This window comes from Jaculus jaculus, chromosome 14, assembly GCF_020740685.1.
Source record: "Jaculus jaculus isolate mJacJac1 chromosome 14, mJacJac1.mat.Y.cur, whole genome shotgun sequence".
Taxonomy (NCBI): Eukaryota; Metazoa; Chordata; class Mammalia; order Rodentia; family Dipodidae; genus Jaculus; species Jaculus jaculus.
In genome coordinates this window covers 32,379,610-32,404,639 of record NC_059115.1, presented here as the reverse complement: position 1 = coordinate 32,404,639, position 25,030 = coordinate 32,379,610, and the positions used below count along the sequence as shown (strand labels likewise).

The window sequence follows — 25,030 nt, the reverse complement described above, 5'->3', positions numbered from 1 at the left end:
TTTTTTAAACACTCACACTCACACACACACACACACACACACACACACACATATATTTGCGAGAGAGAGAATGGGTGTGCCAGGGCCTTCAGCCACTGCAAATGAACTCCAGATGCATGTCTCACCTTGTTCATCTGGCTTACGTGGACACTGGGGAATTGAACCTGGTCCCTTGCCTTTGCAGGCAAGCACCTTAACTGTTAAGCCATCTCTACAGCCTAGCTACTTTTTTTCATGTTTTGTTTTGTTTTGTTTTGTTTTTTGAGGTTGAGTCTTGCTCTAGACCAAGCTGACCTGGAACTCACTCTGTAGTACCAGGCTAGTCTTGAACTATAGCAATCCTCCTACCTCTGCTTCCTTGGTGCTGGGATTAAAGGCATATGTTATCATACCCAGCCATGCTGTGCTTCTTGTGTGGTGCTAGGGCTAGAACTTGGACCTTCTCAGGCCCTCAGGGTTACACAGCAAGCACCCTTACACACTGAGTTATTTCTACATTCCACTATTACTTTTTTTTTTTTAAGGCTGTACCTAAGAAGGGTCTCATGTAGTTCAGGCTGGCTTTGAACTCACTATGTAGCTAAGGCTGGCCTTGAACTCCTGGTCATCTTGCCTCTACCCCATCCCCAAGTTCTGGGCTTACAGTGGCATACTCATTTTTTTACAAACTGATTAGCTGGACATGTTAGAGTATGTGCTTAGCTTGTGTGAAATGCTGGTTGCATACACATTACAAGGCTACCTTGGAAAGTTTATTTTGGGGGGTGAAAAGATGCACTTTGCCATAGAAGATAATCATAAAAACTCATTGCATATTCAGCCAAGACATGAGTATGCACCTTTTAGCATACCCTAGTACAGTCCAAGACACTTCAATAAACTCTGCACAAACGTGTTTGCCAGAGATGGGTGGGATACCTTCCAGTGAGATGTTTGGCCAGGGAGGTCCCTGATGCCCCCAAAACATTATAGGCCATTGCTAAGGCCCTTGGCTTCCCACCAGGAATAGATGGTAAGACCCTATTGCTGAAGACTCCTCCACATACTTGGGCTGCAAGGCCATTGAGAAATCCTGCTGAAATTGAGCTGATAACCTCCTCCATGTAGACCAGCTGACAGAAAGCTGAAAGAAGCCATTCTGCATGCAGTTCAATGGGAGAGAGAGAAATCACCAGTGAAGATACTCAACAGTGGACACTGCAAGTCTTATATTTGGCCAGCCAGGCCAAATGAGCCAACGGGTGCAATAGTGGCACATCTTTCATGGTGCAAACCAACTGCCCTCTAATTGGACTGGAGGCCGGCTCGATGGGAGGGAATACATCCCTGATATTGAAAACTTAAAACAGGGGTAGACATGAGCTTTAGGGGTGTAATGTCTGCTGCTGTCTGGCTAAATGTATATACTATGCTCATCAAACTGCCCAGTAAGCACTTCTCTTAATATTCATACCCTTAAATTAATGCTATTCTCACTTTTGGTAGAGAACCTTCTCTTTTCAGATGGCAGTGACCCTGGGATGACTCAGAAGGCATCATGGTGCTGGAAAGAAGTGACAGGAGTGCTCAACACTGCAATATCTCTATCACACCTTCCAAGGCTCAGGGTCTATTGCAGAAGAGGTGGTAGAAAGAATGTAAGAGCCAAAGGAAGCGTAGGACTCCTTATAACGTGCTTCCCCCAGACAGAAAATGGCCTGGATATCCATGACCTCACAGTGCCTGACACTACCTACACAAGACCATCGTAAGAGGAGGAAAAGATCATGACATCAAAATAAAAAAAAAAAGACTGATTGAGAGGGGGAGGAGATATCATGGAGAATGGCCTTTCAAAGGGGAAAGTGGGGGGGAGGGAGGGCATTGCCATGGGATATTGTTTACAATCGTGGAAGCTGTTAATAAAAATAAAATAAAATAAAAATACCAAACAAAACAAATGTGACTGTTACATTTTGCTATCCCCTGTGCTGAAAAGGCTCAGTTCCATGGGGACAGGCAGAAGCTCAGCCTTCCTTTGTACCCACCCGGCCCCAGTTGCCCCAATCCACTTACTTCACGATGCGTTTGGCCCTGTAGCAGTGCAGGTCGTAGGAGAGGGAGTATGTGTCATAGAGAGTCACCTTCACGTTCAGGCAGCCAATGAAGTCTTGTGGGTTCAGCTTGTACAGGTCGAAGGTCATGCGCGCCACATCAATCTTCTTGGTGGGCTTCTGGGAGAGCAGGTACCTATTCCTCTGCTCCCAGACAAACCCATGCTTAGTGCCCCTCCAGAACTTCTCCCAAGCTCTTCATTTTCTCCCCTGTACAGGGCGGCCCTTACCTGTTCTGATGGGGACTGCCACTTCTGTCCTTTCTGCAGGACCATGAACACTGTGTCTGCTGCCAGGGTTTGGAAATACTCTTCAGTCTCTACCATTGTACCATCTTCCTCTAGCACCAGGGAGAAACGCTTATCTTTCAGCCTCAAGATGTCGCAGACCTGGGGAATAGATTGGCCTTGTCTTTGACATCCCCATGGAACCATAAAGCTGGACCGGAAAGACCCACTTAGCAGCACCTCAGTAGCCAGAGAAAGATCAAGCAGGCTGGGATCCACACAGTGGCCCTGGGGCCCACGCTCTCTGCCCTGGGGTCACCACCCAAGGACTGTACATTGACACTTCCTAGTACTAAGAGAGCTTGGGAATAGTCTAGAACAGGGCAGTCCAATAAAATATAATAGGAGCCATGTATGTACTTTTAATTTAGTGAGATATAATTTATAAGTCTTTAAAAAATTTTTTTGTTGTTGTTTTTTTCAAGGTAGGGTCTCATTCTAGCTCAGGCTGACCTGAAATTCACTATGTAGTCTTAAGGTGGCCTTGAACTCATGGCAATCCTCCTACCTCTGCCTCCTGAGTGCTGGGATTAAAGATGTGTGCTACCATGCTGCGATCTGAAAAAATTTTGGTAGTAGAGGGCCCCCTAGCCCTGACTCTCCACATGGGTTCTTTTTCCCCTCCAGCTCCCCACATGGCAGGAGCTCCTTGAACTTTCTTTTCTCTTTTCTTCCCACGCTTTCTTCCCCAGGCCATCCACATGGGATCTCTAGCCCTGCAGGTGCCTTTCCTTGGCTCTACTGACCTCAATAAATATAATAATTTAATAATTTTTAAAAATTGGTAGTATTTGCATGTGGTAAGCACTCTACCACTTAGTTCCACCTACAGTCCTCATTTTCCTTTTTCTTTTAGGCAGGGTTTCACTTTAGTCTAGGCTGACCTGGAACTCATTCTGTAGCCCAGGCTGGCCCCAAACTCATGGCAATTCTCCTACCTCTAGTGCAGGGATTATAGGTGTAAACCACCATATCCAGCTTCCCTTTTTCCTTTTGATTTTCAGATAGGATCTTACTAAGGTGTCTAGACTGGCCTTAAATTCACCCTGCAGCACAAAGCAGGCCTTGAGTTTGGGAGCCTTCTACTTCAACCTCTCAAGTAGCTGGGTTTACAGGCCTGTACAACTTCACATTTAAATTATACAGTTCAGCCAAGTATGGTGGCATATGTCTGTAATCCTACCACTTAGGAGGCAGAGGCAGGAGGATCAAAGCATGTTTCAGCCAGCCTCATCTACATAGTGAGTTCCTCATCCTGTGGAAAAGAAAGAAAAGAGAAAAGGGAAGGAAAGAAAAGAAGAAAAGAGGTAGATGGTAGATAACTCACTACTATATTTCCAGGTCTTGGGAGGCTGAGGCAGGATAGCCACAAGTTCATGTTAGCCTGGGCTACATAGTGAGTTCCAGGGCAGCCTAAGCCACCCTAATGTATGCTAGGCAAACACTCTACCACTGAGTCACATTCCACATTCCAGCCCTTGGGTTTTGTTTTTGTTTTGGTTTTGGTTTTAGCTTTTCGAGGTACGGTCTCACTCTAGCCCAAACTGGCCTGGAATTCTTAGAATTCACTATGTAGTCTCAGACTGGCCTTGAACTCATGGTGATCCTCCTCCTACCTCTGCCTCCCAAGTGCTGGAATTAAAGACATGCACCACCACACCCAACTTATTTAATATTTTTATTTGTTTATTTATTATATTATTTCTCTGTCTCTCTCAAGTAAATAGATAAATAAATACTTAAGCCAGGCATGGTGATATCTGCCTTTAATCCTAGCACTTGGGAGGCAAAGGTAGGAGGATCTTTGTGAGTTCAAAGCCAGTCTGAGACTACATAATGATTTCCATATCAGCCTGGGACTAGGGTGAAACCCTGCCTCAATAAATAAACAAATAAAACTTAAAAGAACAAGCAGAATTGTAAGGGCAGAGGGAGAAGTCCCCCCTCACTGGAGAGGAGAGGGGTAATGGGGATGGTGTATTGTTCTTGCTTGCTATCAGTACAAGAGCTGACTGCTCTGGGTTTCCTCCAACAAAAGTGTACTAAGAGTTTGAACAGAGCCTTTTCATAAGTCTCATGGTGGAATACAGAGATAGGAGCTGTGCTGGCTGCAGGTAAGAGTTGAAGAAGGAAAGCTCTGACGTTCTGTGCATTTCCCCAACTCTTAGACACTTTCAGGTAAAGTGACTATTAATGTTTTGCTTTGATTTGGGGGCTTGGTTTGTACAGGGTCTGGCTATGTATCTTTGGCTGGCCTTGGCCGTCAGGTGATCTTCCAGCCTGTACCTTCTGACTACTGAGAGGACAGGCTGTCCACACTGCCATGCCTCCACTAGACTTTAAGAACCACAGGAAAAGGGAGCCTAAGAGTCTTTTCAGCAAGAAAATGCTCTGTAAATACCACTGGCCTACTGTTATTGTGTAGGAAGGTAATGTATTGACTTTCGCTTGTCACTAGACAGCTATCACCTGTCATAGTTCTCCAGGCAGATAAAGCCAACCCAAATGAACTTTTCACCATTATGCCCTCTCCTGCTCCTCCTCTCCCCTCTCCACCCAGAACCCCAGACAACAACCCAGAAGACAAACGCAGCTGGCAGGACCAGCTCTCAGTGACGATCTGGGGCTGAGCTATGTGGAGTGCAAATAGGTCCCTACCTTGCTGATGAGGTCCTTAAGGCTGTGTGCTGTGACGCCCTTGCGCACCTTCCGATCTGCGGTGGTGACTCTGCAGGGCCGGGCCCTGGGGGCGTCCCGGCTAGGTTTAGACAGCAGCTGCTGGGTCACAACTGCTGTGCTCACTGCCACGTGCCTACGGACAGTTTGGAACATCAAGGTGAGCCGCTGCCTTCCACAAGGACTGCTAGGCTGAGCATACACATGCCTCCTCCCTCCCACCCAGCACGCCTGCTTCAGGCGACTTTCTCACAGGCAGCCAGAGAATGCAACTCAGATGGATGTCCCTAAATTGCTTAGGTCTTGCTCATATGCAGACCCCCATTCAGCAGATCTGGCACAGATGGAGGGTTTGAATGTCTAACAAGTTACTAAGTGGTTTTCCGACAGGTAGCAAGGCAATGGGGCCAAGCCATATTCTTCTATGATCACTTTCCCCTCTTGGCCTCGGTCCCCTCACCTGCAAAGTAGGGAAAGCCTGAGGCCAATGTAGGGCATTTTTGAACACTGAAGTACACAGAACAGAAGACTGGAGAGAATCTGGGTCTGGGATTAGGTCAGGCCCAAGTTTAAATTTTGACTGCCAACAGATTTAGTAGGTGAATGAGGGTCCACTCCGTGCCTGTTTCCTCACACTGGAATGATGAGCTCCACTTCCAGGAGGAGGTAGGAGGCTCACAGGGGATCAGGAATGGAAGCATCAAGCACATAGCCTGGCCCCTCTCTATTGCAGATGTGGTGGTCAGTGGAGGTGGAAGTAGGAACACCCTACGCAGCCTTGTCGGAACTGCAGGATCTCAGGCTCCACTACCAACCCCTTCACTCAGTTGTGTATTTTTATTTTTTAGTTTTCTCAAGGTAGAGTCTCACTCTAGCCCAGGCTGACTGGAATTCACTATGTAGTCCCAGGCTGGCCTCGAACTTACAGCAATCCTCTAACCTCTGCCACCCGAGTGCTGGGATTAAGGGTGTGTCTACCAAGCCCAGCTCAAGTCTGCATTTTAAGGAGTTGCCCCTATGATTTCTATATCCACTAAAGTTTGAGTTCTGTGAGATGCTAGCTCAGTTGGTAGGGCAGGAGACTCTTTATTTTTAATTTCTATTTTTATTATTTTATTAATTTATTATTTATAATAATATAATAATAACATGATTTATAATAATATAATATTATTAATAATATTATAATAATTATAATTAATAATAATTTATTTATTATTATTATTTGTTTTGCTTTGTTTTCAAGATAGGGTCTTGCTCGAGCCCACACTGACCTGGAATTCACTGTGTAGTTCCAGGCTGGCTTTCAACTCACAGCAGTCCTCCTACCTCTGCCTCCCAAGTGCTGGATTAAAGGTATGTGCCACTACGCCTTGTTCCAGGAGACACTTAGAGTTTGAGACATTCTAACTGACAGCTCCTCTTCCCTTGTGCCCTCTCCTCACCTGGACAGGGACTTGGGGTGAAGCATGCTGAGGGACTTCATGGCATATTCCATCCTTGTCAGCTGGACTGTGTTGGACCTGGGATGGAAACAGAAATAACTGGTTAGAGTGGGGTAGGAGGAAGGACCTCTCTTTTATCATTTGACTGTGTATCCCAACTACTACCCAGCAAGTCCCTGCACCATCTCTCCTGTAAATGTCCCTATGCCTCCCCAAGCCCTATGCCAGCTATGACCCAGCTGGAGCCTCTAAAAACCTACCCCCCCCCCCCCGTGCTTAGGTTAGCCTCCCCTTAGCAGCTGCTTCCCTGCATCAGCTCCACTCACTCCATGTCTCTCTGGCCCCGGCTCTGTTCACACTGAGCAAGAGAGCTCAAGTCAGCACTAAAGAAGCCCTGCCTGGCTTGTTCCTGTCCCTGGGGGCAGAGTCCACTTTATGTTGGCAGGAGGTGAGTCACCTCTCGCTGCTAGGGACCTGAAGGTCACCAATTGCTCAGACACTTCACAGGCAGCTAGCCCATCTGAGCTTGCTCTCTCCCACAGACCCTTGAGCAATTGAACCCTCCTGAGACTTAGCACTGGCCAAGAGAACTTTCTGTGATGCTGAAGATGGTCTGAGTTTGTGCTCTCCAATACCATAGCTACTGGCTATATGTGGCTACTGAACCCTAAGGAACTTAATCTTGAATTCTGTTCTATTTTAGCTAATTTAATAGCCACTGTGGTGTGTGACTCTGAGTACCCATATTGGATAGCACAGGTCTAGGCAGGTAGCCCTGGATTCCCGTGTCACTGTTTTCTCTATGCTTCAACCCTTCACATTTGGCTCCAGTCCTCTGCCCAGGCAGTCCCTTCCACCTGTAATGCTCTCCTCAGACTCAGAGCTTGAAGGATATAGCCTCAGGGCCCCAGTTTCCCTGCTTTTGATCCAGAAAGTCTTAGATGGCTCACAGAATGACCTATCCATCTTACCCTTCCTAGGCAAGGTGCCTCTCTGTCCATTTCTGCTCTAGTATCACTGGTCCCTGCATCTCAGCCCTTAGCACAGGAAGGAGTAGGCATGGGACAGAATCCCCTTCCCCTGGGGCTGGGGAAATGCCTCAGTAGATAAAGTCTCTTGCTTGCAAAGCCTGCTGGCTTGAGGCTCAATTCCTCAGCACCCATATAAAGCCAGATGTTAAAAAAGTGTGACATGCATCTAGTGTCCAATCACAATCACAAGAGATCCTGGCATGCCCAAATATATACACATGTGCAAATAAACAGAATTTCTTAAAATCTGGGCTGGAGAGATGGCTTAACAGTTAAGGCACTTGCCTACAAAGCCTAAGGACCCAGGTTCGGTTCCCCAGAACCAATGTAAGCCAGATGTACAAGATGGCCCATGCATCTGGAGTTTGCAGTGGCTGGAGGCCCTGGCATGCCCATTTTCTCTTTCTCTGCCTCTTTCTTTCTCCTTCTCCCTTCCCCTCTCTCCCAAACAAATAAAATATTTTAAAAGAATCCCTTATCTAGTAATAAAACCATTCTTTCCTTCTAACAACTTGAAATCTCACCAGATTAGCCCCCACAGTCAAAGCCTTGTTCCCCGCTTAGCACATCCCAAACCCACTCACATTAGCATTATTCCCCACTTTCTATCCCTGGCAAAACTCCACCAAGCCCCACCACACCTGCTCTAGGAGCAAAACACCAGACTGCTCACCTCCCCCTCACAGCCTGCTTACAACACTGTGTGGCCGGCACAGCACAGGCCTCTCTCTCCATTTTATTTCCATCACCCATGAAGCCACACCCCTGGCCTTCCACCCCACTGGGGAAAAAGGCATAGGGAGTGAGTCTGAAATGCTCCCCTAGGGATTTTGAGCCAGCCTGACTTCCAGAAAGGCCTGAAAGGAGGGAAGAAGGCATGTGTTGAAAGCTTTGCAAGAGAGTACAGCCAGGACATGATACCAGGCAAGAGGGCACAGAAGGCAGAAGTGGGTTGTGGTTTGAGTTCCACCTCATGCTAGCTGCTCAGATGAGTCTCATATTTGTAAGCAGATAATGATCCTGTTTTATAGGATTGTGATAGGAATTAGTTACAATAACAGGAAGTGCTTTGAAGGCAGGTGAGATGGCTCAAGTCTGTAAACCCAGCACTTGGAAGTCTGAGGCAGGAGGATTGCTGAGAGTTTTAGGCAGCCTAGGCTACTCTGATAGTTAATCTCAATTGTCTATTTATTTGGTTCTAGAATCACAAGAAAGGTGGAAACAACACAAATGTTCTTTACTCAGTGAATGGATAAAAATACAGTATATGCTGGGCATGATGGTGCACACCTTTAATCTCAGCACTCAGGAGGCAGGGGTAGGAGGATCACTTTGAGTTTGAGGCCAGCCTGAGACTACATAGTGAATTCCAGGTCAGCCTCAAAAAACCAAAACAAAACAAAACAAAATAGAATATACATTATAAATAATGTATAACTTCTCAATTGAAAAGCTGTACATTATTACACAAAATGGAAGAAGCCAGCCATAAAAGATCACAATATGATTCCACATATATGAAATGTCCAGAATACATAAACCAATGAAGTCAGAAAATAGATTAGTTGGTGATTAAGGCTGTGAGTGGGGATGGGAAGAAAATGGAGAGTGGCTACTAAGGGGTGCCGTATTTCTTCTAGAGGAAACAGAATGCTCTTATCTATCCATCTCATCACAATCTGCTTGGTGATAGCTGAATAACTGTAAATATACCAAAAATATACTGGAGTTGGGGAGGGGGTTAAATTGTATGCCCTATGAATCATATCTGTTTACTTATTTAAGACAGAAGCTCACCTGGTGTGGTGGTGCACGCCTTTCATCCCAGCACTTGGGAGGCAGAGGTAGGAGGATTGTCATGAGTTCAAGGCCACCCTGAGACTACATAGTGAATTCCAGGTCAGCCTGGGCTAGAGTGAGACCCTACCCCCTCGTGCATCTGGCTAATGTGGGCCCTGGGGAATTGAGCCCGAACCGGGGTCCTTAGGCTTCACAGGCAAGTGTTTAACTGCTAAGCCATCTCTCCAGCCCCACCTTATTTTTTATTTCTGTCTTTCTTTTTTATTTTTCAAAATTTTTTTTAAGATTCAAAGCAACTGACACAGTAAGTTTTATTGTTTCCACAGGAGGTGCTGAACAAAGTGAAGACAAGACAATGACAAAACACTCTGACTCCTGTCACAAATTAACCTGTTACAGATCTCCAGTTGATCAACACATGAAATGTAAAGTACAGAAAGGAAAAAATATATATATTCAGATATTTGTAGCACAATGCAATGTCTCCCCCCCAAAGAAAGTTTGGTGCAACTGTGTATATAACTCTGACAGTAACTCAAAAAGTAAAAGCACACTTTTTTCTCCCTATCTTCCCCCATGATCTGGACTGGAGACTGTAGTACTAGAGAAATCTATAATAAAAGCATGTTTAGAACTTTATCTTAATGCATCAAGATGCAAAAATAACAAAATGATGAAAGCCAATCATTGTTATATGCTAATAAATAAAAGATGACACTTTATAATCAAACCCAACTAACATTATACTAGAAAATATATGTGTATTTATATACATCATACCTATTTTAGAAAAAAGGTGCATAGGTGAAAATAATTCTGGAAATATTCACTGATGCACATTATGTACAAACCTCTATATTAAAAACTTAAAACTATTTTCAGTGAAACTCCGTGTTTCTATCCCATTTGCAAACTGTACTTGAAAGATAAATAGAGGCCTATCTACTGGTTTTCAAAAATCATGGCTAAGGCATTTCTCTTTGTACGGGTTCTTGTTTACCCACTCGACATCACTGCTAATGTGGACATATATTACACTGGCACAACCTGACACGCCTCTGCTCCATCACCTGGAGCTTTGTTCACTGTTAAAACTGCATGTTTACAGTTGTTACAAAGAATATTTTTCTTAAAATCCATTTTTCTCTATTACAAATTATGCACTCACTTAAGACATAGAAGGCTGAGAAGCCTCCATTTGGTGTCAGTTAGCCCTGTAAGAAGGGCCTGTGCTGGCACAGCTAAATAAGTTCTCAGTGAATTAACAATGCGTCTGCCCTTCACCTGCATAGATTCAATTTGGCTTAATACCTCTTTGTCCCCAGGCCCACAGTCTGGAGTTTAAATATGCTCCTGAAAGCCCATTTCAGATAGGAGAAATGATCTCATAGTAGTAGGAGGGGAGTAAGTAAGGGGAAAGGTTGTTAAAATCTGGTGATGAGTCTTAGCAGTACCCCTCACTGGAAGTATCTACTAAAGGTTGAGGTGGAAACAAAAACAGAAAGGACTGGGAGCACTGCCATTGAGTTGGTTAATTATTTATGTCAATAACCACTTAGTAAGTGTTACAAACAAATGAAATGACTGGGTACCTCTCTAGCTGATCACTGTAAGTACTGAAGATTTCAAGCTTAAAAGGTGAAAAATTGAATATCACTAGAAAAGGGGAACAGTCTGAGGCAAAATTAGTAAGTCTGTAAATATATATTTCATATGCACACATAGTGTGTATTATTCTGCATATAATTATATACATATTCACAAGATGCCCTGCAGTATAGTTCAAAATACCATTTCAAGGAACTAATACAAGTATAGGCACCACAGTTCATACCATCTGTGTAAGAAACCAATGTGCATATTACCTTATCAACAAAAACACTTACATCAACACTACGTTAAATCACAGGTTTCAGGTTGTTTTTTGTTGTTGTTTTTACCACTATCAATCATTAATGTAATCACATTTCCTACATTTAGAATTAAAAAAAACACAATTGGATATAAAATCCACAAGAAAGATGACGCTCAGTATGGCAAACAAAGTTCAAATTCCAGAGTAGGGAAAAAATATGAAAGCTTTGTAAATCTCCTGGGATGCAATTCCATTGCTGCATTAGAAAAATAGAATCATAGAGGGAGCGGCGCTGGCTAAGCAGTCTCTCAACACATCAACCCATATGTTTATCTTTTTCCTCTTTTGTTTCCAGATGGAGGTTTCTTCAACTGAAGGAGTTGTCCTCCTGTTCCAAAACCTGCAGAGGCAGAATTGGACACCCCAAATACCAAACCAGCTGATGCTGTGATGACAGGGTTGCTGAAGTTAAACCCAGATGTACTTGAGCTGCCAAAGCTTGTACTAAGACTTCCTGAGGGTTTATTTGTTGTTCCAAATCCAAATGTAGAGGCCCCTGTGGTGCTGCATCCAAAACCAGAGCTAGCTCCAAATCCTCCAAGGTTTGAAAAACCTAAGCCACTTGATTGCAAGCCAGTGCCAATACCCAAGCCGAATGGCATTCCAAAACTAACTCCCAGAGATGGCTGTGGCCCTGCAGCAGGCTGTGGCTGCTGTGTAAGTGTGGCAGCCATGGCAACGGCTGTTGCATTTGGCATGGTGCTGAAAGGGGTGGGTCCAGTAGTAACTGTGGGTGCATTCTGCCACTTCTCAGTTTCTGCTCACCTAGCTTCAGACACATCTACAGCATCTCCCAAGAACATTTTCCTGTAACCAAGGTACTGTTCTTTGAGCACCTTTCCATTTTCATGAATAGACTGAAGTTGGGCAGCTAAAGCTACAAACGTTTGATAAATTTTCTGCATAGCTATTGATAAATCTTGAGGGGTTATATGTGAATTATTTGCTTGAGAGGCAAGATGATTGTCCAGTTCTTCAATTTGTCGTCTGTACTGCTGAAGCTGTGCCTCAAACTGTGGAACCAAGATTCTGAAGTAGTCAGCAGGAGCTGTGTTTTCATGCTGGAGTCCAGGTGGTGTTTTCTGGGTTCTTAAAGCTATTTCAGCATTCTTTAACTCCTGAGCCATTTCTATTTTCAATTTGTCAATATTGAGGGTGTTTCTCTGCAATCCACTGGCAGCTAAAGACAGAAGCTGCTTCAGAGCTTTAATGTCTTCTTGGACTTTAAGCATGGCTTTGGAAGACATTCTACTAATTTCTTCTTCTTTTTTTTTTTTTACTTATACATTCATGTTTATTGCTTTATTTACAATAGTTATGAAGTGGAATCACCCTAAATGCCCATCAATAGATGAATGGATAATGAAAATGTGGTACATACGCACAAAGAAATTATATTTAGTAGTACAGAACAATGAAATTTTCAGACAAATGAATGAACCTGGAGAGAATTTTATCAGGTGAAGTGACCCATACTCACATGGGCCCAATCTGCATGTTCCCTCTGACATGTGGATCCCAGCTAATTACATCTATGAGCATGCAAATAAAGAGGGAAATTTTGGTCAAATCTATAAAAGCAGAATGGTAATGGAGAGCGAGTACGGGGATGTTCAGGGGGAGAGGTGAGGGAAGGGTGAAAGAGCACATGTGACGTGGAAACAGAAGGGGGAGGAACCTTGTGTGGGGAAGAGGGGAGCTCAGGGGAAGATGGGGGATGAGAATCAACTAAAACAAATTGTATTTGAAAATGCCAGAGTTAATGATATCTAAGTCTCTAGATGCGAACTGAAAACTCTAATTAAAAAGGAGGAAATACATTTTTGTTCTTCTTTCTCATGCAAGGCATCTTCAACTGAAACTGACCTCACCATGGGCATCTTGAGTTTGTTTCCAGCAAGGAGGGAACAGTGAGCCAACTCTCCAGGAATGGAAAGACACACCCAGCTTGCCCAACATGGCAAGGCAGTACAGTAGGTGCCACCTGAGTCCCTTCCTTGGTGCTAGAACCTCCCTAGAACCATCTCCTCCATTGCCAAAGGTCTTCAGCAGACAGTCCCAGGCCAAGGTCACAGGCAGGCCTAAAGGACTGTTGGGATCAGCCAGACAAGGCAGATAGGCCGCACCATCTGTCACCAGCCTCTACAAGGGTGATAGCTAATCCCTCTTAGGCTTTGCCATCTCACAAATTGCCCTTTCTAGCTGGGCATGGTGGTGCACCCATTTGATCCCAGCACTCCAGAGGCAGAGGTAGGAGGATCATCATGAGTTCAAGGCCACCCTGAGACTACATAGTGAATTCCAAGCCATGCTCAGCTGTTTATGTGGGTCCTTAAGATGTACCTCAAGTGGTCTCTCATGTCCCTCATGTTTGCTTAACCACTGAGCCATTTCTCCAGCACTAGACTTTACTTATTTTTAAAAAATATATATATGTATAGATATATATATATATGTATAGATATATATATATAATTTTATTTATTTATTTATGAGAGAGAGAGAGAGTGGGGGGGGGGGGAGAGAGAGAGGAAGCCAGAAAGAGAATGGGCATGCCAGGGGCTCCAGCCACTGCAAACTAACTCCAGATGCATGTGCTGCCTTGTGCATCTGGCTTACGTGGGTACTTGGGAATTGAACCCGGGTCCTTAGGCGTTGCAAGCAAGCACTTTTACCACTGGAAAATCTCCCTAGCTCTAGAACTTATTTCTTTTTTCTATTTTTTAAAATTTTTATTAACATTTTCCATGATTATAAAAAAATATCCCATGGTGATACCCTCCCCCCCACCCTTTCCCCTTTGAAATTCCATTCTCCATCATATTACCTCCCCAACTCAATCATTGTATTTACATATATACAATACCAACCTATTAGGTACCCTCTTCCCTTCCTTTCTCTTCCCTTTATACTCCTTTTTAACTTATTGGCCTCTGCTAGTAAGTATTTTCCTTCTCACGCAGAAACCCAATCATCAGTAGCTAGGATCCACATATGAGGGAGAACACGTGGCGCTTGGCTTTCTGGGCCTGGGTTATCTCACTTAGTATAATCCTTTCCAGATCCATCCATTTTTCTGCAAATTTCATAACTTCATTTTTCTTTACCGCTGAGTAGAACTCCATTGTATAAATGTGCCACATCTTCATTATCCACTCATCAGTTGAGGGACATCTAGGCTGGTTCCATTTCCCAGCTATTATAAATTGAGCAGCAATAAATATGGTTGAGCACATACTCCTAAGGAAATGAGACGAGTCCTTAGGATATATGCCTAGGAGTGCTATAGCTGGGTCATATGGTAGATCAATCTTTAGCTGTTTTAGGAACCTCCACACTGATTTCCACAATGGCTGGACCAGATGGCATTCCCACCAGCAGTGTAGAAGGGTTCCTCTTTTTCCACATCCCCGCCAACATTTATGATCATTTGCTTTCATGATGGTAGCCAATATGACAGGAGTGAGATGGAATCTCAATGTAGTTTTAATCTGCATTTCCCTGGTAACTAGTGACATAGAACATTTTTTTAGATGCTTATATGCCATTCGTATTTCTTCCTTTGAGAAGCACTATTTAGCTCCATAGCCCATTTTTTGATTGGCTTGTTTGATTCCTTATTAGTTAACTTTTTGAGTTCTTTGTATTTCCTAGATATTAATCCTCTATCAGATATTTAGCTGGCAAAGATTTTTCCCCATTCTGTAGGTTGCCTCTTTGCTTTTTTCACTGTGTCCTTTGCAGTGCAAAATCTTTGTAATTTCATGAGGTCCCAGTGATTAATCTGTGGTTTTATTGCCTGGGCAATTGGGGTTGTATTCAGAAAGTCTTTGCCAAGACCAATATGTTGAAGGGTTTCCCCTACTTTTTCCTATAGCAGTTTCAGAGTTTCAAGTCTGATGTTAAGGTCTTTAATCCACTTGGACTTAATTCTTGTGCATGGTGAGAGAGAAGAATCTATTTTCATCCTTCTACAGATATATATCCAGTTTTCCCAACACCATTTGCTGAAGAGGCTATCTTTTCTCCAATGAGTATTTTTGGCATTTTTATCAAATATCAGGTGGCTATAGCTACCTGGGCTTACATCTGTATCCTCTACTCTGTTCCACTGATCTACATGTCTGTTTTTGTGCCAGTACCACGCTGTTTTTGTTACTATGGCTCTGTAGTATAGGTTAAAATCAGGTATGGTGATACCACCAGCCCTTCTGGCTTTTAAAGTTTGTGTTGAATAATCTGCTGTAATCCTGATGGGCTTGCCTTTGTAGGTAACTTGATTTTTCTCTCTAACTGTTTTCAATATTTTTTCTTTGGTGTGTGTGTTTGGAACTTTGATTATAATATGGCAAGGAGAGGTTCTTTCCAGGTTTTGTCTGGCTGGGGTTCTAAAGGCTTCCTGTATCTGCAATGGCACCTCTTTCCCAATTTGGGGGAAATTTTCTTCTATGATTTTGTTGAAGATGCCTACTATGCCTTTGGAGTGGAATTCTTCTCCTTCTACTATTCCCTGAATTCTTAAATTGGATCTTTTCATAGTGTCCCAAATATCTTGAAATTCCCACTCATACTTTTCTATAAGTTTGTCTTTCTCTTTGTTGGACTGTATTAGATCTGCCACCTGGTCTTCTAGCTTAGATATTCTGACCTATCCCTCATCCATCCTACTGGTGAGATTTTCTACAGAGTTTTTTATTTCATTAACTGTGTTCTTCATTGCTAGTAATTCTGACTGGTTTTTCTTTATTATTTCTATTTCTGTATTTATGTCTTGTATTGCCTTCTTTATTTCATTAAATTGGTGTCCTGCGTCTTCTTTGATTCCTTTGATTTCCTCTTTGGTTTCTTCTTTGATTCTTTTGATTTTGTTCTTTGACCTCTTTGAACATATTTACAATCATTCCTTTGAACTCTTTCTCAGGCATTTCCTCTAACTCGTTCTCACTGGAGGACATTTCTGATGCATTAATACTTTTAGGTGGATTTATATCGTCTTGCTTTTTAGTGTTTCTTGTGTTATAATGTATATATTTTTGCATCTTGGATTAAATTAAAGCTTGTATTTTCCGGCTAGCTGGGTATTCTTAGCTGTATCAATTGATTTGATGTTATATATTTTCAGGGTATGAGCTTAAGGTGTTAGGTGTGGCTCTTAAGACTCTCAGAGTATCTACAAAGGTGTTCCTAGGGGTTGAGTTTCCCTGCTATGGGAGTATTCAAGCAGGCTGAGTGGAATAAAATACAGGTAGATTCTAAAATTTAACTAAACTGTACACATTCAGTCAAAAACAGCCCCACGTATGTATGCAAGAGTAGTTATTATAACAACCAGATCCTCTATCAACAAAGAGGTTAAGATTTCTGGTCTGTTGAGGGATCCAAGTCAGCTTGTGACCAAGTGAGAGAGACCCTTCCCTGGTGCAATCCCAGTTACCTTGGATGATTTTGGTCTCAGTCAAGTTGCTGCCTGGATCCTCAGGCTGCTGTTCTGATTTCTGGCACTGGGCACTGGCTTTTCCTGCAGGGCAAACCGAGGCTGGCAACTGTGGCCCTGCAGATCAGCACCCCCGCTGCTGGAACCGCTACTGCTGCTGAAGCTGCTGCTGCTGGATCTGTTGCTGCTGCTGCTAAAGCGGCCTCTGCTGGGTCCACCACTGCTGCTGCTGCTTTAGCTGCCCCTGCTGGATCCTCTGCTGCTGCTGGATCTGCCGCTGTTGGTTCTGGAGCCGCTGATGTTGCTGCTGGACTCTGCTCCTGCTTGGGTCCTGCTGTTGGCTCAAGTTGGCGCAGCCAGGTCCCGGGGCTGGGGGGGCGGGTGTGGTAGCCGCAGCTGCTCTAGTTCCCCTAGTTCTCTCACTGTTCCACGTGTTCTTCTACCTTGTGATCCTCCGTTGTTCACTGCCGCTCTCCCTTCACGATTCTTGAGTTGCGGAGAGCTCCAGTATGGGTGGAAGCTCCCCGCACCTGGCTTTTCCTGCTGCTAGAACGAGCCTGGAGGCTTTCCGGTGCGCTGCTGTTGCTGAGGTCTGCCGACCTGCCAGGACCGCTTTTGCCGGCCTGTGCGGGCTCTGGATCTCTTCTACTTCTCCACTGCCATTTCGATTTCCTATACACCTCACTTTTTAGTAAAAGGGTGTATTTTGCTGAGTTTTTTCATTCTTTTTCCCCACTAGGCCGCTTTGGCGTGGTACCTAAGCCACCATCTTAACCACTACTAATTTCTTCTTGAACCTGTTTTTGTTCCTTGACAAATTTTGGAGATATTCAACATCCTGACAGATGACAGGAGGTAGGGTTTCATCTTTCAGTGCTTTACTATCCTCTGGTCTCATTCCTGTTTTAACACTCTTTTTATCTGATGAGGTACTCAAATCTATACCACCAAGGCTTTCATTGCCTACACTTTAAGTGGGTGCTGTAGTTCCCAAAGACAAAGTTAAAGCATTCTGTCCAAGACCTGATGTTGCTGTATTTGTCTGGAATAGTGAACCTCCCAGACCAGCTAAGGCTCCCCTTAAAGAAAGGCCTGTGGATGCAGTTGTAGCTATGGCTGTTGTTGCTCCCAAATTGTTTAGAGTAAATCCTGTGGATGCTGCTGGCATTGATGTCAGAGCAGATGAAAGCATGAGACCACTAACTGAGGGAGAAGTAACAGGCAGGGCAAATGGTGTGGCAGATGTGGCAGGTTTACTGAATCCTAAACTACATCCTGTTGTAGATGCAGATGTAGTGGCTGGTGGTCCAGTACTTGTTCCTCCTAGAGTGAACCCAGTGGCAGCCTTAGATCCAAAGAGTCCAGTTCCAAAACCACTGGAAGGAGCAGAAATGACTGCTGGAGTTGCAGTGTTTCCAAGAGTTTCAAGACTGAGCCTCACAGGTTGCTAGAAGTCCTGGACCCGAAGGAGAATCCGCTTCCTGTGCCAGTCCCTCCGGCGGCTATGGTGGTGGAGCCCAAAGCCCCGGACCGAAGGAGAGCGCCGTGGACATGGTGGTCCTGGGCTCGATGCAAGTCAGCAAGCGGAGAGAGGCCGAGGGGCTCCTCTCGCCTCAAAGCCGAGGTGGGCCGGGCAGCATAGCTCTCCCCCAGTACTAACCAGGCAGGAACTTCAGCGGTGGCGGAGGCGCACAGAGGCCTAAGTGGAGGTGGGGCAAGGCACTAAGAGCATGGCCACCCGACGCTGCCCGCGTGCTCGGTGCACACTGGCTATTTTTTCAAACTTTTTTTTATTTTTATTTTTGGTTTTTCGAGATAGGGTCTCACTCTAGCCCAGCCTGACCTGGAATTCACTATGGGGTCTCAGGGTGGTCTTGAACTCAGGGCAATCCTCCTACCTCTGCCTCCCCAGTGCTGGGATTAAAGGCGTGTCCCACCACGCCTGGCTATTTTTCAAATTTTTATTAACAATGATTATAAAACATACCCCATGGTGATACCCTCCCCCCACTTTTCCCTTTGAAACTCCATTCTCCATCATACCCCCTCCCATAGGATATTTTTTTATAATCATGGAAGTTGTTAATAAAAATTTGGAAGAAAAAAATATATATCCCATGGTAATACCCTCCCTCCCCCCACCTTATTTGTTTTTAATTTTATTTATTTATTTGAGAGAGAGAGAATGGGTGTGCCAGGGCCTCCAGCCACAGCAAATGATCTTCAGACGGATGTGCCACCTTATGTATCTGGCTTATGTGGGTGCTGGGGAATTGAATCTGAGTCATTTGGTTTGTAGGCAAGTGCCTTAAACACTAAGCCATCCCTTCAGCCCCTCCCCCCTTTTTTGAGACAGGATGTTTTTCTGAACCTATTGCTCACCACCTGAGCTAGACTAGTTAGCCAGTAAGCCCTAAGGATCTCTGCTTCTCCAGTGTTGGGATTACAGTTGCACATCACCTCACCTGGATTTTATGTGGGGCTGGGGATCTGAACTAAGTTCCTCATACTTTCAGGGTGTTGCAGTCCAGTTCACATAACTGATAGAAATCACCCAACCTAGAGCAGCTTCTGGGAAAAAGAGCTTTATTTTGGCTTTCAGGCTGGAGGGGAAGCTCCACGATGGCAGGGGAAAACGATGGCATGAGCAGAGAGTGGACATCACCCCCTGGCCAACATAAGGTGGACAATAGCAACAGGAGAGTGTGCCAAACACTGGCATGGGGAAATACCCATAAACCTGCCCCCAACAATACACTCCCTCCAGGAGGCATTAATTCCCAAATATCCATCAGCTGGGAACCTAGCATTCAGAACAGCTAAGTTTATGGGGGACACCTGAATCAAACCACCACACAAGGTAAGCACTTTACCCACTGACACAAATGCTTAGTTTTTTGTTTTTTTTTTTTCAGTATCTTATCTGTTGAATCTTTCCATGCCCCATGCTGATGACTGAATCCAGGGCTGTGCACTTGCTAGGCAAATGCTCTACCACTGAACTAAATAAAAAGTTTTCTTTTTTTTTGAGCTGGCTATGGGGGTGCACGCCTTTAATCCCAGCACTAGGGGAAGCAGAGGTAGGAGGATTGCCATGAGTTCAAGACTACCCTGAGACTATACATAGTGAATTCCAGTCCAGCCTGGGCTAGAATGAGACCCTACGTCAAAAAAAATAAATAAAAGATGTTTTTGCGAATGGTGCTGAAGATTAGTTCCTCCGCATGTGTTCCACAGCTCTGGATTTGCATATTTAACAGATTCCTAAGAGAAGCTGAGGCTGAGGCTGTGGCTATACAGGAACCCATTTAGAAAACCACTGGTCTGACACTAGCTAAATGATCTCCTTGCCTAAGGGTCATTTTGATCTGACAGAGGGATAATAACAGCTTCTACTCAACAAAGTTTTCATGAAGACTAAATGAGGTAATCATGAAATGTACTTGTCTGAGAGTCTATCCATCCCCAGGGTCCAATAAATAGGAATTATCTATCGTTACAGGATCCTAGGCCACAGGCCTGACCCCAACAGACCAGATTTTGCCACCTGACACCTCAAAAATTCAGTCAGAGAGACAAGTTATGGTGAGACAGGAAAAGAAGTTTTTTCATTTAAAGTCACATCAGGAAAAGTAAGGGTGATGAGCATCTTTTCTGGTTTTTTGTTTGTTTGTTTGTTTGGTTTTCAAGGTAGGGTCTCACTCTAGTCCAGACTGACCTGGAATTCACTATGTAGTGTCAGGGTGGCCTCAAACTCACAACAGTCCTACCTCTGCCTCCCAAGTGCCGGGTTTAAAGGCATGCACCAGTACACCTGGCTTAATTTTTTTTTTCTGTTCTTTTGTTTTATTTTGTATTTTGAGACAGAGTCATAGTTAACAAACTGACATGGAACTCACACTGTGGTCTAGGCTGGCCTCAAACTCATAATGATCCTCCTATCTGTGCCTGCTGAGTGCTGGGCCACCATGCCCAGCTTATGACCAGCATCATAAGCACTGTCTTTGGAGTACTGACAATAGCCCCAGGATTTCCTAGAGGAAGAAAAAGAGAAGGGGGAGTCTGCAGTACATACACATAGTCAAACAGTCTTGGCCACACTGGTATGACTGATCATTATCTCAAGTCTGGTTGTGGGGTTCCTGCCTGTACCGGGGAGACGGTTGCCTGCAAGACTCCCCAGTGCTGGAAATTGAGATGAGCTGGAAAGGAGAAAGGGCTCAGAGGGAGGATGGGTGATGGAGTGGCCAGAAGGGATTGCTTAGGACAGCTGCTGTGTCTTCCACCAGGTTAAAGTTTCAAAAGCTAGTAAATTGACAACCTGTTGCTTATGACATCCCTCTAAACTTTGAGTGTCTTAATTACCCTTATCCGGGTATCTTCACCCTTGAAGGGTGGAGAGAGGGATCAGGTAAACTGAGGATTCCTTACATGACTAACATGTCTATGTACAGAGTTGAGGAGGAAGCTAATCTAAGTTTAAGGTAGCAAAAGGAGGAAGAGGAAATATGAAAGCAGAGATGGCAAACTTTTTTTTTTTTTTGAGGTAGGGTTTCACTCTAGTCCAAACTGACCTAGAATTCACTATGTAGTCTCAGAGTGGCCTTGAAAGCCTGGTGATCCTGCTTCCTCAGCCTCTGAGTGCTGGGATTAAAAACGTACACCACCATGCCCAGCATCAAACTCATGCATCTCTGCAGGTCCAAGTGAGGATGTCTTCCTTTTGGCAAAAGCAGCTTCTAAATTCCTTTGCATTGTTACTATTATTTAGATCTAAATCCTTCCCTGGTGAATCTTGCTAAGTCCATCATTCATTCAGCACTTCCTGTGCAACACTAGTAGCTGAGAATATGGCAGGAAACAAGATAGCTTTGAACCACACTTTCAGGACCCAAAACTGAGAAATGTGTAAACTGGGTGTGGTGGCACACACCTTGAATCCCAGCACTTGGGAGGCAGAGGTTGGAGAATCGCCATGAGTTCGAAGCCACCCTGGGACTACATACTGAATTTCATGTCAGCCTGAGCCAAAGTGAGACCCTACCTCGAAATAACAAAAGAAAAGGGCTGAAGGGATAGCTTAGCCGTTAAGGCACTTGCCTGCAAAGCCAAAGGACCCAGATGCACAAGGAGGCACACCCGTTTGGAGCTTGTATGCAGTGGCTAGAGGCCCTGGTGCGCCCATTCACTCTCTTTCTCTGTCAAATAAATAAAAATAAAATACATTTTAAAGGTAAAAAAAGAAATATGTAAATAAACAAAATAATTTCAGCTAGGCAGGGTGACACAGACTTCTACCCCCAGCTCTCAAGGGGCTGAGGTAGGAAGATCTCTAGTTTGAGGCCAGCCTGGGTCAGTAGTGATATTGATGCAGGATTTGGGGGTTCAAGGAGGATCTGTGAACACCAACTTTTGGGTCCTTATCCTATTTTAGCAAATGACTAATGAAATAGATTCCAAGAAGGGTAAATTATGAATTGAGGTTTATAGTAGGAGGAATTAAGATCCTGGGAGGAGGCTAGCTGAAAGTCTCAAGTTGGAGGAGACTTTTCCTTGACCGGCTGGAAAGGGAGATTCTCCACAGAGGAACTCTGGGGGTAAAAAGACTCTGGAGGAGGCAATAAGCCCACATGTAGAAGGCAAAGTATGAGAACCAAAAGATCCCCTTCACAGAAAAGACCTGAGAGGATTGAGAAATAGTGAAGGAAGACCCTCATAATAGGAGAAAAGATAATGACATCAAAATAAAAGAGAAACTAATGGACAGAGGGGATATGATGGAATATGGATTTGTGAAGGGAGATATTGGTGAGGGGAGGGAATTATCATGGCTTATTGTCTGTAAGTATGAAAGCTGTCAATTAAAAAAAAAAGAGGGGCTGGAGAGATGGCTTGGCAGTTAAGGCATTTGCCTGCGAAGCCAAAGGATCCTGGTTTGATTCTCCAGGACCCACATCAGCCAGATGTACAAGGGGGCGCATGCATCTGGAGTTCATTTGCAGTGTGCAGGCTCAGGCATGCCCATTCTCTCTCTCTCTCTCTCTCTCTCTCTCTCTCTCTTTCTCTCTCTCTCAAATAAATAAACAAAAATATATTTTATAAAAATAGTGAAGGACTCAGTGACCAAAGAAAAATCATACATGTAACAAAGTGAGAAAGCACCCCAAAACAAGACACATGCAGGAGGCAAGCAGGAAACTGCCCAGGCAAAAAGAAGTGCTGCCCCCTTCCCAGCCAGGCAAGGAAGGAAAGACAGACTTATACCCTGCTATTCAGGCAAAATCACAGGCAAGAAAGAGGGAAAGAGGGTTTGCCCACATGGTTAGCCTCCTTTTTTTTTTTTTTTGGTTTTTCAACATAGGGTTTCACTCTGGTCCAGGCTGACCTGGAATTAACTATGAGGTTTCAGAGTGGCCTCGAACTCACAGTGATCCTCCTATCTCTGCCTCCCAACTCACAGTGATCCTCCTATCTCTGCCGGGCGTGGTGGCGCATGCCTTTAATCCCAGCACTCGGGAGGCAGAGATAGGAGGATCACTGTGAGTTCAAGGCCATCCTGAGAATGCAGAGTAAATTCCAGGTCAGCCTGAGCTTGAGTGAGACCCTACCTCGAAAAACCAAAAAACCCAAACAAACAAACAAACAACAACAACAAAAAAAAAAAAAATCAAGAAGTGTAGGTTGATTTCAAAGGAACCCACCTGGTATTCTCCAAATCACTGAGGAGCGCCTGCAGGCAAGGTTAGTTTGTGGCAGTTTTCTCTATCTTCTCTGTATGTGCCTTCTGTGATGTACTTGCAGTCTGTCAGGACCAGTCTGCTTGAGTCATCCACTGACTGATTTATCATGGGACATCAAGTACACATGGAATGCTTAATAAATGTTTAGGGCATGAATGTCCAAGGGAGAGGCCTGACCCTTTCCCCCAGAACTCCCTTCTGAAATGCCTGGCTTGGATTTTCCCTTGGCTCTGCTGTCTAAGGTTTAAGCTATTTGTGTTCCCTTCTCAGATCCTTTGCACTTGATTCTTTTTTTTTTTTTTTTTTTTTTGGTTTTTCGAGGTAGGGTCTCACTCTAGCCCAGGCTGACCTGGAATTCACTATGGAGTCTCAGGGTGGCCTCGAACTCACGGCAATCCTCCTACCTCTGCCTCCCAAGTGCTGGGATTAAAGGTGTGCGCCACCACACCCGGCTGCACTTGATTCTTTTTTAAAAAAAAAAGTTTATTTATTTCATAGAAAGAGAAAGAGACAGAGAGACAGAGAATGGGCATACCAGAGCCTCCAGCCACTGCAAAAAAAAAAAAATTCAGGCACATGTGCCACCTTGTGCATCTGGCTTATGTGGGTCCTAGGGAATTGAACCTGGATCCTTAGGCTTCGCAGGCCTTTCTTTCTTTTTTTTTTTTTTTTTTGAGAAAGACACTCTTATTTAGCCCAGGCTGTTCTCAAATTCTGTATGGAGCAGAGGATGATTCTGAATTCCTCATTCTTCTACCTCTGACTCCTGCATTCTGGGACTACTGCAACTATAGACCTGAGTCATGATTCTTCCTTTGCATTGATTGTCCCCTCAGATTTTCAGATCAGCATCTGTCTCACCTGCCTGAATATAGCTCAAAGCTCACATCCTCCAAAACCTTCCCTGAATCCCCAGCCCAATTTTCTCTTTTTGGGCTAGGATCTTACTCTAGCCCAGGTTGACCTGGAATTCACTCTGTAGTTCCAGGCTGGCCTTGAACATACAACAATCCTACTTCAGTCTCCTGAGTATTGGGATTAAAGGCATGTGCCACCACACCAACTCCATAGGCCAATTTAGCTCCCCAGTCATTTGTTATATCACATTATTTTTCTGTTGTTATTTGCTTAATTGTTTGTTGAATTCAAAATAGTCTTCATGACTCATCCTTCCGAGGGCTAGAATTATAGGTCATATAAAGGAGGATAACCCAGGCGTGGTAGTGCATGCCTTTAATTCCAGCACTTAGGAAGCAGAGGTAGGAGGATTGTAAGACCCCCAAAACGAGGACCCCACGCTCTGCCCGGATATGGCAACACCCCAAATCACTCACGAGAAGTGGTCTTGATGCAAACTGCAAGAGGATTTTATTCCAAGCGCGCTGGGGCCCACAGTCGTACACCGCACAGGGGTAGAGGACTGCAGAGCCCCGAATGCAGGAACGGGACAGTTTTTATACGGTTTCTAATAAAGCCTGTGCATTAGACCAATCATTTTTTTTAACATCAGGAGCCCACGGGGTGCGAGCCAGTCAGTTTTTGCCGCTCCATAGTTTCTAAGCCAATTAGTTTAATTTGTTCAAGCCCCTCGTGGACCAATCAGTCTCCT

At 44.4% G+C, this 25,030-nt stretch overlaps 1 protein-coding gene and 1 pseudogene across 2 annotated transcripts in view; both read right to left on the bottom strand.

Moving 5' to 3' along the window:
- The window catches only part of Cidec (cell death inducing DFFA like effector c), a 28,488-nt gene extending 5,017 nt beyond the window's left edge, over positions 1–23,471 (bottom strand). Inside the window, exons 1-5 of one of the 2 annotated variants that reach the window (XM_045133922.1) lie at positions 23,383–23,471; positions 6,502–6,579; positions 5,039–5,192; positions 2,324–2,482; positions 2,056–2,237 (exon numbers count right to left, since the gene is read on the bottom strand). In XM_045133922.1, coding sequence (XP_044989857.1) covers positions 2,056–2,237; positions 2,324–2,482; positions 5,039–5,192; positions 6,502–6,554 — 548 coding nt within the window. In that variant the 5' untranslated portion in view covers positions 6,555–6,579; positions 23,383–23,471. Of the gene's footprint in view, positions 1–2,055; positions 2,238–2,323; positions 2,483–5,038; positions 5,193–6,501; positions 6,580–8,205; positions 8,251–23,382 lie in introns of those variants that run through there. The other variant, XM_045133921.1, reaches the window with a different exon arrangement.
- LOC101600295 lies at positions 11,428–18,234 on the bottom strand (annotated as a pseudogene).
- Positions 23,472–25,030: the final 1,559 nt, after the last annotated feature.